The 11,692-nt window shown below is 42.2% G+C and overlaps 1 protein-coding gene across 1 annotated transcript in view; it reads right to left on the reverse strand.

The window, feature by feature from the left end:
* nova2 (NOVA alternative splicing regulator 2) overlaps positions 1 to 11,692 on the reverse strand; it is a 67,131-nt gene that overhangs the window by 16,831 nt on the left and 38,608 nt on the right. The window contains exon 4 of the mRNA XM_041046570.1: positions 365 to 531. Within this exon, the coding sequence (XP_040902504.1) occupies positions 365 to 531 (167 nt within the window). The remainder of the gene's footprint in view (positions 1 to 364; positions 532 to 11,692) is intronic.

The following is an 11,692-nucleotide window of genomic DNA, read 5'->3' on the forward strand; positions in this document are numbered from 1 at the left end:
CAAAATGGGTTGTGTGTGTGTCACACTTCACACACTGCATCCTGTGTCAGTGCGTCTCATCTCTTTCCCCTCACTCTCTTTTCCGTTTCCTCCATCTTTCCCCTCTTTCTCTCTCCTTCCTCCCCTTATTTGAAAATTTTCCCTTCTTCTCTCTCTTCCTTCTTCCTCCCTTGTTTGTCATTTTTCTCTTTTTTTTTGCCTCATTCAGCTTCACTCAAACAGAAAATCACAACTCGACCACAGACACAGACACAGACACAGACACAGACAGACACACACACACACACACACACACACACACACACGAATGCTCTGGGTTTCCTGGCATAGACCAGAACACAATAGAAGAGACAGTGAGACGGACCTGTTTGACGCGGTCTGGGTTGACGGTGGTCTGTGGCTGCAGGATGCTGACCGGCTCTGTCTTCTGGGTGCTCTGAGGCATCTCCCTCACCTTCTCAGCGATGAAGTCGTGGACACCGTTCAGTGCCTCCACTGTCCCCTGGATGAGACACACCCGCTCTGTCGTCCCTGGACACACACACATAGACAGAGTTGGTCAGGGCAACAGTACTCCGAAGAAAAAAAAAAAAAAAGAGGAAACAACAATGCAAATCAGCATTTTTTCATCAGCCGCTGAAAAGATTTTCAAATAAGTGTTTGTAAAGTCTTTTGTAGCTTATTGAATTTTATTACTGTTCTTAGTTTGTGTAGCTTTGATGAGTGAACGTGTTTCCTGTGGGGACACATGCAGTGGAAGCTGGCAGCAGTTCACAAAATCTGAGCTGCAGTGACCGAAGTTATTCCTCATCGTTTATTTCCATCACACTTTCATACATCTCTACTTTAACAATGTGCCAACTTTTCCACAAAACCAGGTTTTTATATAAAAAAAATATATATAAATATATATTTAGAGAGAGAGACAGAGAGACAGAGACAGAGAGACAGAGAGAGACAGAGAGAGACAGAGAGATTTTTAAAAATAGCAGCTGGTTTCATATTCTTAAGAACATTAAAAACAACAACAACAGAAAAAAAACGTTTCCACAGGTGGGAGGAAACTCATAGAGAGCAGGTGAAAGCTGGGTGTTGTGCAGGATATAGTGTTGCAATTCTGACTTAAGACTTAAGAATTTTCTCTTTTCATCATTTCTTTGTGCAGCTGAATGAAAATGAATCCGACTCTCATACTGCTTTTCAAAAAAATAACAACTACGAGATAAACAGTTTACGCTTGTTTCCAAGACGTCAAAATTAATTCCCTGGTCATACGAAAAATAAAACACACTGCGATGATTTCCAGACTTCTGCTTCAGTTTGGGCCGAACGTGTACGTAAGCATTAGAAGTTGTACCTTCAAGATTTATATCAGCTCCAAACAAACTGGCTAACGTCTGTTCCACAAATCAAAAAGCTGTGGAGGTGCAGAGGGTTTTCGCTCCACTACTTCAGCAGGAGAAACTGGGATTTATGTTCACTTAAAAAATCAAAACGCAGCAGAACACATGCAGGAAATATAGTATAAGAAAGACATGAAAGAAAAACGAAATGTTTGCATTTGCTAGTTCATGTTGTATGTGCCTACACACTGTATGTCACAGCTTATGCACTTCCTCTGTTTCTCCCAGGAATGTGTGACCAAACACTCAGTGTTTACAAGATGAGAAACTCTGCAACTGAATTGTGATCAAGAGGAAATCAGATCTTCATAAACAGAGCAGTCTGTTGTAGCACAGTGACACATTTTTTGGTGTTTTGTGTTTTGCTATTCTCTACACAAGCATATTTAAAATGAAGCACTGAGAAAGAGGTCTTAGTGCCTGTTTGAAAGCACAGTAGGAATCACGGTCCCTTCTATACAAAGTCCCCTGATTTGCTGGACCAAAAGTAACTGGTATTTCATAAATTAATAAAATTAACATAACAAGTTCCAGGCTACAAACACTTCACTGTTCACTCAAAGTGCATGTGAACACGCTGAACACCTTTAACTACTGTACAAGACTGAACTCTGTTACAAAACAGTTTTCTGTGCATTTTTCCATTAGTTCCAGGCGGCAACTGTTTTCCATTTATTTTCCAACAGTATGAAAATCAGTGAGAAAACGTTTGAAACTCTTTTACTTGTAATCCATCACAGTCCAACATCAGGTCTGTATTTATTTTTTTTTTATCAAGGTTATATCATCATTGTGTGGTAATGCAGTTTAAGAGGAAATTGAATTAAAAAGTCTGTTCTGCATTAGCTAGTAAAACTAATTATTTGTGAAAAGGAATTGTAAAAAAGTTTCGTGGCAAAAAACAAAAATTCAGCTGCGATTTTAACTGCGACGGTTTACACAACTCCAGCAGCTTCAGGAGTGTGCTCATTTATTTTCTTTCTTTATATAAGTGAACAAAACCACGAGCTGCCTGGAGCGGCAAGAAAAACTGCCCCAATTCCGAAACACAACAGTTTGCTAAATCATTAGCTGTGAAGTAAAATATATGTGACTTGTGGTAAATAGACGTGGTCTGTAACAGCTGCAAATCAGCGCTTTGACCTCAGAGTCAGAGTCTCGTGCCAAAACAATCACAAACTCATCGCCGCCCCAACACTTTCTGATTCCTCTGCATGTGAACGTTTGCAGGTTGATGCTCCAATAGAATAAATACATCAACAGACAGACAGACAGACAGGCAGGCAGGCAGGCAGACAGACAGGCAGGCAGGCAGGCAGACAGACAGGCAGGCAGGCAGACAGACAGAGACAGACAGACAGACAGACAGACAGGCAGGCAGGCAGGCAGACAGACAGAGACAGACAGAGACAGACAGACAGACAGACAGAGGGTGTAACACTGGAGAATCTAGGCCAACGCAAAGCCTCTCAGTCTGACTCTGTCTCAACAACACACTGAAAGTAAATCTCTCTTTGCCTCTCTCTCTCTCTCTCTCTCATCCTTTCAGCATTTATTGTCTCTCTCTTCTCTTTCCTTTCCCTCTTCCACACTCTCTCCCTTCACCCCCCTCTAACTTGCTTTATCTCCCTTTCATTTCCCCCAATTCCTCCTCTTCCATCTCTCCCTCTTTCTCTCTCTCTCTCCCTTGACTCTAGTGTTTAGTGGGATCCACTCTTATCTCGGCCCAGCAGCATGTCAGTTAGTGCTTCCCGTCTCCTCCCTCTCCCTGCATTGTTGGACTGGCTCGGTTTGGCCTGGCCCGGCCCTCTGTGGCTGCACTGGGAACAGAGGGGTTTGAGGGAATGAGGGATAAAAGCCTCTGTATGTGTCTGTGTGGGGGCTGGGAACTGATGGTACATCATGGTGTGAGAGCAGAGAGATCAAGAGAGCAAATTTAAAAAGTTTTTTTTTTTTTTAAATTTAATTTAAGGCCAATTTAGTTAATAAAATTCAGAAACAACAGAGTGAACAGCCAAAGAAAAAATATAACATATAATTAATTGTCAGTGGATGTTTTCCAATTTTGTTCTGCATTAATCAAAATTCTGTTCTGCACAAACAAATCCTCCTGAACAGTGAATATTTGTGTGTATTGTCTAAATGTTATGGGCAAAATTTGTTTTTGTATCTAAAGTTAACACTGTCATGAGCAAAAAGTTGCCATAATTATTATGAAAAGGTTTAATAAACATCTCAGTTCCAAAAAAATAGAATTTTCTGGCTATTTTTTTTTTGATGTGTCAGGTTTTACAGGGTTAAAAGCCTAAAACGTGGATTTGAGGATTCATGTGCTCTCTGCAGAAAAGAGCTGAATGTGAGCATCGAGGAGGGTTTGAAACAACAGAGGCTAAAAATAAAAGACAGCACATTCAGGCGTTTGCAGCTTTTGGCTACCTGGCCATGCTAGCCCTGTGAAACGCCTGTTAGCATTACAGTGGTATTAATTCCCATTCCTATTTTTACAGGCTGTTGACAGCAGTGACAAACTGTTGCTGCTGACAGAAGCTGAATGATTCAGTTTGGCCGAACGAACGTGACGACGTGATAACAAATCACACAAACTACATGTTAGCATGAGAGCTCCGGCCTAGCCTCACGCTAACATTCGGTGGCTAAACATTTCAGCATCATTCTGCATTTAAGTCAGCATTAGTGAGCGGAGAGCGATGTCCGGTGGAGTGTGTGTGTGTGTGTGTGTGTGTGTGCTGATACTGAGGAAACTGGGCCCTGCCTCCCCTCGACAGCTGGTGCCCTCTGGGTAATCTGGAATCATCCAATCAGAAGCAAGGATTAACAGGCCATTGTCTTGGCATGAGTGTGCGAGTGTGTGTTTGTCTGCATACGTAGCTCATGATTGTGTGTGCACACCTGTGTGTGTGTGTGTAGAGTGTAACTGCAGCAGAAAAGGCCACTCTGTCAGTGGAGATCACACTGAAGCTGCTACAGCTGTGCAGCAAAAACCTGTTTCATTTCATCACCACATATTTCACTCAGCATCAACTCGTGATCACACAGAGACGTTTAGTGAATTATCCTCAGTTCATCTGTGTTTTACTGAACGTTAACATGTTCACGTCTCGTGTCTGCAGGCAAACACTCAGACGCACAGTCACACAGTCACACACACACACACACACACACACACACACACACACACACACACACACACACACAAACGCCAAACCAGTGCCAGCAAAACAGAATCTACACTTCACTCAGTAATGTAGAGTGAGCTCTGCTGGCAGTTACTTTCCTACTGGTCCCACTGGTGTGAGACATCAGTGTGTGTGTGTGTGTGTGTGTAACTTCTGTGTTTCCTCCTGTAAAATGAACCTCTTCTCATTGTTGGACATTTTAATGGTTGGAGGCTGTTTCCAAACCCGACGAGCTGCAGCTGCTGAAGCTGTTCAGTCCTGTTCGGACTCTTGTTTATGACACAGAGCTAACCAGGAAGAGCAATATCATGCATATTTAAAATTCCTATCCATAATGTGCATGGACTCAGTCAGCTCATGACTTTTTGTTCCACAGGAACTTAACATTAAGCTTTCTTTACTCTTTCTTTATATTTTTTTATTTCAGCAGGTAAAAAATCAATTTCATAATCCAGGTACTTTCAGGTGAAGGTAGCCGTACTGTCAGTCCTGCTTGGTCAAGCAAACGTGTTGTTTCATAGAAACAATGATTGATGAATATAGCCAAATAGCCAATGATGATGAACAACGGCTGATCAATACCACTGAAATCCATCATGTTAAGGTCCTGAGTTTATTAAAGCATTTGAGAAAACTGAAGATCCAGAACAAGGCTAAGTAATAAAATAGAGGGAAGTGGATTAAAAACAAGATTATAAAAATGAAACAAGATTACGAACCACAACACACAGAGTGGAGCAAACCCCTAAAGAGTAAGAGTCACGTTTTATAAAAGACAACAGAAATACGAAGAACTGAGCTCGAAAGTCTCACAACTTTTTAAATGTTCAGGTTATGGAAAGTTTCAGGTCAGAGGGTTGTTAAGTTTCTGAGATGAAACACCTGCACCAGTGCCAGCAGGGACTAATAATGCCGGGTGTTCAACTTCCACTGAGTTAGAAATGTCATTAAAATATATTGAGCCCTGGTTCTGTGCTACAGTTTCACTAACTGACTGTTTAGTAAATACATTACACTGCACAGGCTGCGGCCACTAATGCGGTTTGCAGCTCAGCTCCAGTCTGATGTCACACTGGACGAACCTGCAGCGTCGAGCACAAAATGTACGAGAGGTTCAATCACTGGAGCTCTTCCTTCTGTCGGAGGATGATGAGGATTGAAAATGAAAAGCTGTGAAGAGTCTGAAATTCATACCAGACGTGAACCTCAGCACGTTATTTCCACGGTGACCGAGTGACCTAACACCACTTCGTTCAACACCAGAACAATCATCATCATCATCATCATGATCCAGGCTCTGGACCCTGGCAGTTGTTTTTTATTATAGTCTAGCTAGCATGACTCACTCCTTCCTCCTCTGCTCTCCTCCTCCTCCTCCTCCTCCTCCTCCTCCTCCCTGATGACCAGAGAGGCACCGGAGGCAGACAGAAAGCACAGTGAGTGGCTTCTCCTCTGATTTCTGACTCACAGTAACACACAGAAACATATGCATGCTCAGTGTGACGATGCGCACTGATGCTGTTGGAGAAACTCCAGGATGAGCAACAGCTACATGATCCTCAGCGCTAAGACATGAACACAGAAAGCCACATGTTAGCATGGCAGAAATCAAAGCAGCTCTGTTCTGCAGTGGGAGGGCGCACATCCGCCCTCTGCTGCTGCAAGCAAGAAAAACTTCAGATAGGAAGGAGAGAGGGGAAGACAGAGGACATGATGGTTGTTTTCTTTAAAGTGAATATGGTTCGTGCTTTGCTACAGATGAAATGAACAGAAGCAAACTTTCCTTATTTGTTGCACTACATGCCAGTGATTTAACAATACGCAGAGTAACAGGAGGCAAACTGCGAAGGAGGTTCTCAACAGTAAGTGTGAGGACAGTGGTGTATCAGTGTAACCTCACACTGACCACTCAGTCATGTAGTAACATGGGCTGCTCGCTGTAAAGATGACTCTCAGTGTCTCTCAGCCTGTTCACTGCAGCAGAGCAGCCGATCTGCAGCCAGCAGGCGTGATTCATTCCCTCCAGCCTCCTGCAGTGGAGGGTAGAGAGAGTTGGCTGTGCCGGGCCAACGTAGCTGACAGTAAAGGCACGTTACACAGGTCGGAAAAGTCACTCTAGTTTCTAGAGCTTTAAAGGTCAAAAGATGGCCAGGGTGTAGATTTCATGCTTCATCAAAAATCTCCTGATCCTGTCAATCAAAAGATAAATTAATGTATAGAAATATATTTACAGGTCATGATGTAAGAAATCTGTGACTTTCCTCAATAAAGTCAGAAAGCTTCCATGACCTGAAAATTTTTATTCCTTCTTGGTTTATTATTAATGCTGTTTTTCAGCTCAGACAACCACTAAAGGCATAAACAGTCTGGTTTCCTCTACAGTGCAGAGAGCACTGAATATGTGAAACAAGTTGTCATGTATATTCTAGTAAATTCCTGCAAAGTGATGCATTTGTTAAAAACAAAAAACAAAAACAGGACAGATTTTCCCCAGAGTCCTGTAAGAGCCCTGAAGTTCCCGGTCTGCAGTGACTTTCTCAAACTTTTTTAATATTCGAGAAATATCAGCAAAGAATAACATAACGGAAGAGAAGAGACGAGATGTGACAGCATCGCCAGAGGTCTTGTGTTCACAGGTACATCATGTTCATCCCCTGCTATGCAGAGATGTACAGCTTTTTCACTTCCAACACCACTCTGATGGAAAAAACATCAGCAGGCAAGAGAAAGACAACTGATACAGAGATCCAGAGGTTCACACGACTTCTGTCACATCCGAAAAACATCAAGCGAGGCGAGGGGAGAGGCAAAGACGGAGAAATGGACAGAAACTCAGAGAGGGAGAGGCAGTTCGGCACAGTCACGATAGTAATGTCAAAATGGAGTGACACCAGAGAAGGAGGGAGACAAACGGAGACGAGCAGAGAGACAGACAGACTGGGATGCAGAGAGAGAAACCTTTGTGAAACCTGTCACAACAAAGTAACGTCTGAAAAACAGAGAGGAGGAGAGACAAAAAGACACAGATACTGAAACATGTACACAGACACACAGACAAAGAAAGATGGACAGATTCATGTAGCGCAGGACATAAGAGTCACATCTGTCGACGTCTATATAATCTACATTTTACTGTATCTCCAAGATATGTTTGTCGATTCATGTTTCATAACCTCATAAAATCAAACTCAACTTCCTGAGGAACGTGAAAGTTCAACAGAAAAAACAATAAAATGACATGAAAATTAGCAGAAATATAAATAAAAAGCTTTTATAAAGGACATGAAGCACAACTTTCTTATAATAATGTTTATACACAACAATATTTCTCAAGCAAAAGAAATGGTTGTAATTTATTTCGAAATTCACTTGTAGTTTTTTCTTTGAGTTTTTTCTTACTTTCTTTCTGCTGGTTTGCTCTGGACTTCCACATGGACAGACATTCATGTCATAAGACAAAATTAAGATGTGAGACAGCTGGAGAGACAGAAACAGATGCAGAACGAAAGATTGAAATGAAATGATAAAAAGACAAAGACAGAGGAACAGGTGGAAAGCCAGAAAACAAAAGGAAATTCAAACAGACAGAGAGAGAGATGACGATGGCATAAATTAAACATTTAAATAAATAAAAACCATCTCTCAGTATAAAATAACCTCCAAGGCTGAGTGGAAGCGTAGTGAGACGTGGAGGCTGGTTTAATGTAAGCTCATTAAACAGATCTCCTTAGGCTGTGGATAAGCTCAGGTTAACTGGCTACCTTTGATCAGATCTGCTGGATTAGCCGACTGTTAGCAGTGCAGCTCAACACCTTGTTGTTCCTGAGGGTTAAAGAGTTTCTAAAATGGCTTGCAGGACCACAGCATATGGAAAGTCAGAGAGCAGACAGACAAACGGAAGGTCAGAGGTCAGCTGCAGATCCTGCAACAAAATGGCAGCAGTTCAGCGACGTAGTTTCTGTCCGAGCAGTCAGTTTCATCGGTTTCATGCAAAGAGCGTTTGTAAAAGGAAGCATTTCCTGTTTTGTGCTGTAAAGCAACAAAGCAGAATTTGGCCCTGTGTGGCACAGAGGTCTGAAGAGGCCGACAGCCTCCTCCTCTGTGGTCATTTGTGTAATTACACATTAATTACACATTAAATTAATGATTTACTGGTGTTTCAGTGCTGTGGTACCTCTAAATCCTGACCAAGTATTACCCCCGTCACACGATGAAGAGCCCCCTTCCAACCTGCTCTCACTCTACAGTGAAACTGCCTCAGCTTTGTAATGTGGAAAGAAGTGCTGACGACCATGAACCGGCCTCTGTCACTGAGAGATGGATGGATTCATTGACTGACGCACACAAAAGCCAAAGGAAACGACCGCACAGACCTCAGTGTCCAGCTGGAAAGGTTTTATGACCGAAAGAGAGTGGGCCCAGAACCGACTAACCACACACCAGGGGAGGGAAGTAGATAGATGGATAGATAGATAGATAGATAGATAGATAGACAGATAGACAGATAGATAGATAGATAGATAGATAGATAGACAGATAGATAGATAGATAGATAGATAGATAGACAGATAGACAGATAGATAGATAGATAGATAGATAGATAGATAGACAGACAGACAGACAGACAGACAGACAGACAGACAGACAGACAGACAGACAGACAGACAGATAGATAGATAGATAGATAGATAGACAGACAGACAGACAGACAGACAGACAGACAGACAGACAGACAGACAGACAGACAGATAGATAGATAGATAGATAGATAGATAGATAGATAGATAGATAGATAGATAAGGTTACATAACTGCTGCTGCAAACTTTCGGTCTGCAACTGTAAACCAACAAAGGAGGCGGTCAGTTCCTGAACCCTTGACTGATCCTGCTCAGTTACCTTGGCAACTGAGCAGAAAACCGACAACTATACTCGCACACAATTGTGAATATGCACCAAACACACACTCTTTCATGCAGCTGGGCAGCTGTTGGTGATGTCATGAGTTGTTGTTCCAAAGGGAGAGACAGTCTGTGAGATGCGAGAGAGAGAGAGAGCATGACTGCATGTGCTGATGTAATCAGGAGCAGTAAGGAAACTTGGACCTGTTCTCTGCTGCAGCCGACCAAGTCTTCATTAGAGAGAGAACAGGACAGAAAGATAGGAGGGGGAGGAAGGAGGACAGGACGGATGGAAGGGAGGACAGAAGAAAGAAGGAAAAATAAAAGGGCTTAAAAACTGTGAAAGGAAAGGACAGAAAGGAAAGAGGGAACCTGAGCATGAAACCTAAAGAAATGAACAGAGGAAGGAAGGAAGCAAAGAAAATCAAAAAACAGAAAGGAAAGAAAACAAGCAAGCAAACAAGAAAAAAAAGGAAAAACAGAAATCAGAGCTTGGTCCAACACTGCAGCTTCTGTGGATGAAAATGTGATGGTTGCTTTGTAACGGGCTGGCTGAGACTTCAGCTCGTCTCCCCTGAGTGCTTACAGAGCTGTAACACACACTCTCCCACTGGCTTCTGCATCATTTACACCACACAGAATCATGGTCAATTAGGAAAAACGTATTAAATCCTGGAGTTACTGTGGTCAGCTGGCCTGGGGCGCTGCTTTTACTGGTCTTTACTGACTTTAAACAACACAGCAAGAAAAACACGAGTTTGTCTCAGGTGTCCCGGTGTCTCGACTCCTACTGGACCTGAAGGCTGTTCTGTGATAAGAGAAGAAATCTGATGAAATGTGTTGTAAACCATGCTCAGTGCTCCATGTGAGGCCTTCACACGAATATAAAAACCAAGAATCATAAAAAAACAAAGTACTGCAGAGTACATGAGGTACTTAACTGCAAAGCAAGTACTGCAATAAACCTGCAATTACCACAAAACACTAATACAACACAAAATGCCACAAACTACTGAAATATATCATAAAACTTCTTCTGTTTTTTTCTGTTTTTAGACAGCTGCACTAAATAATTATAAAAAGTTCTGTGACTTGTCCTAAAAAAGACAAACAGAAGACACCACGAGGATCCTTCTTTTAATGACGGAATGTTATCTGTCGTTTCCTTCCTCCTCTTCTTCTTCTGCAACCTCCCCTCTGCTCTCTTCTTCTCCTCATGTTATTTTTTGAATCGTGTTTTTTTTAAGGCAGCACCAGGAACCGTAAAAACATGGTTTCCTGTCAGCCACCCACCCTCCCTCTCCCTCAGTGTTTCTGCTCACTCACTCTCCCCCATCTCCTTTCTCTCCTCCCCCTTCACCTTCCCCCTTTCCCTCCCTGCTCTCCTTTATCTGTCCCGAGGTCCGGCAGTGACAGAGCACTCTGAGAAGAATAAGTCTGTCTAAAGAATAACAAAAGAAGGTAGAAGAAAAGGCAGGAATTCCTCTGCTCTGATGTAAGGCTTTTCACTTGGAGAGGCCTGCTGCTCTCTGTCCAATCTCCACCTCCATGTCCTTCACTCCTCCAATCTACAAAGTCTCTTTTCAGGGTATATGCACACTTATAAAAATCCACTTTCTCAGCTATGTTGAACTGAATTGCATTTTAAAAGGCAAATTTACGAGACAAAGCAAAAATCAGTCTTTTTTCTGGTTAAACAGACTGAAGCTTGTGAAATGATAAGATTATTGTAAGAGAAAACAAATGAAGCTGCGTGATTAAACATTTAAAACGATTCTTTAATCACTGTAACTGTTTAGAGTTATTCTATGTGACAGGAGCAGCCCAACACTGGCTGCAGCAGGGATTTGAACCTGTGACCTTTTTTTATTTACAGGACACAATCTTCACTTCCCCCAGTCATCCCTAACTCCAAAACTCCAACATATTTATATGTTCAGTTTGAGTGAAGAAGATCTCTTGTCCAACAGCAGCACACTGTGCGTCTTTATGTGTTGTTATGTGTTTAACACAACTGTTGGTGAAACTGCTGTTAGACGTGATTGTTCTGTGCATGTGTTAACACGTATCACATCCCTTTTTTACAGAGAACCAGCTTTTCTTCCTCTGTTCTCTGTTCTTCTTACTCTCATCATGGCTGAAGAAAGTTGCTTTTCAAAACAAGTGAGTTCACATTAATCTTGGCCGAACCTT

The sequence above is a fragment of the Toxotes jaculatrix genome, chromosome 9, assembly GCF_017976425.1.
Source record: "Toxotes jaculatrix isolate fToxJac2 chromosome 9, fToxJac2.pri, whole genome shotgun sequence".
NCBI classification, from domain to species: domain Eukaryota; kingdom Metazoa; phylum Chordata; class Actinopteri; family Toxotidae; genus Toxotes; species Toxotes jaculatrix.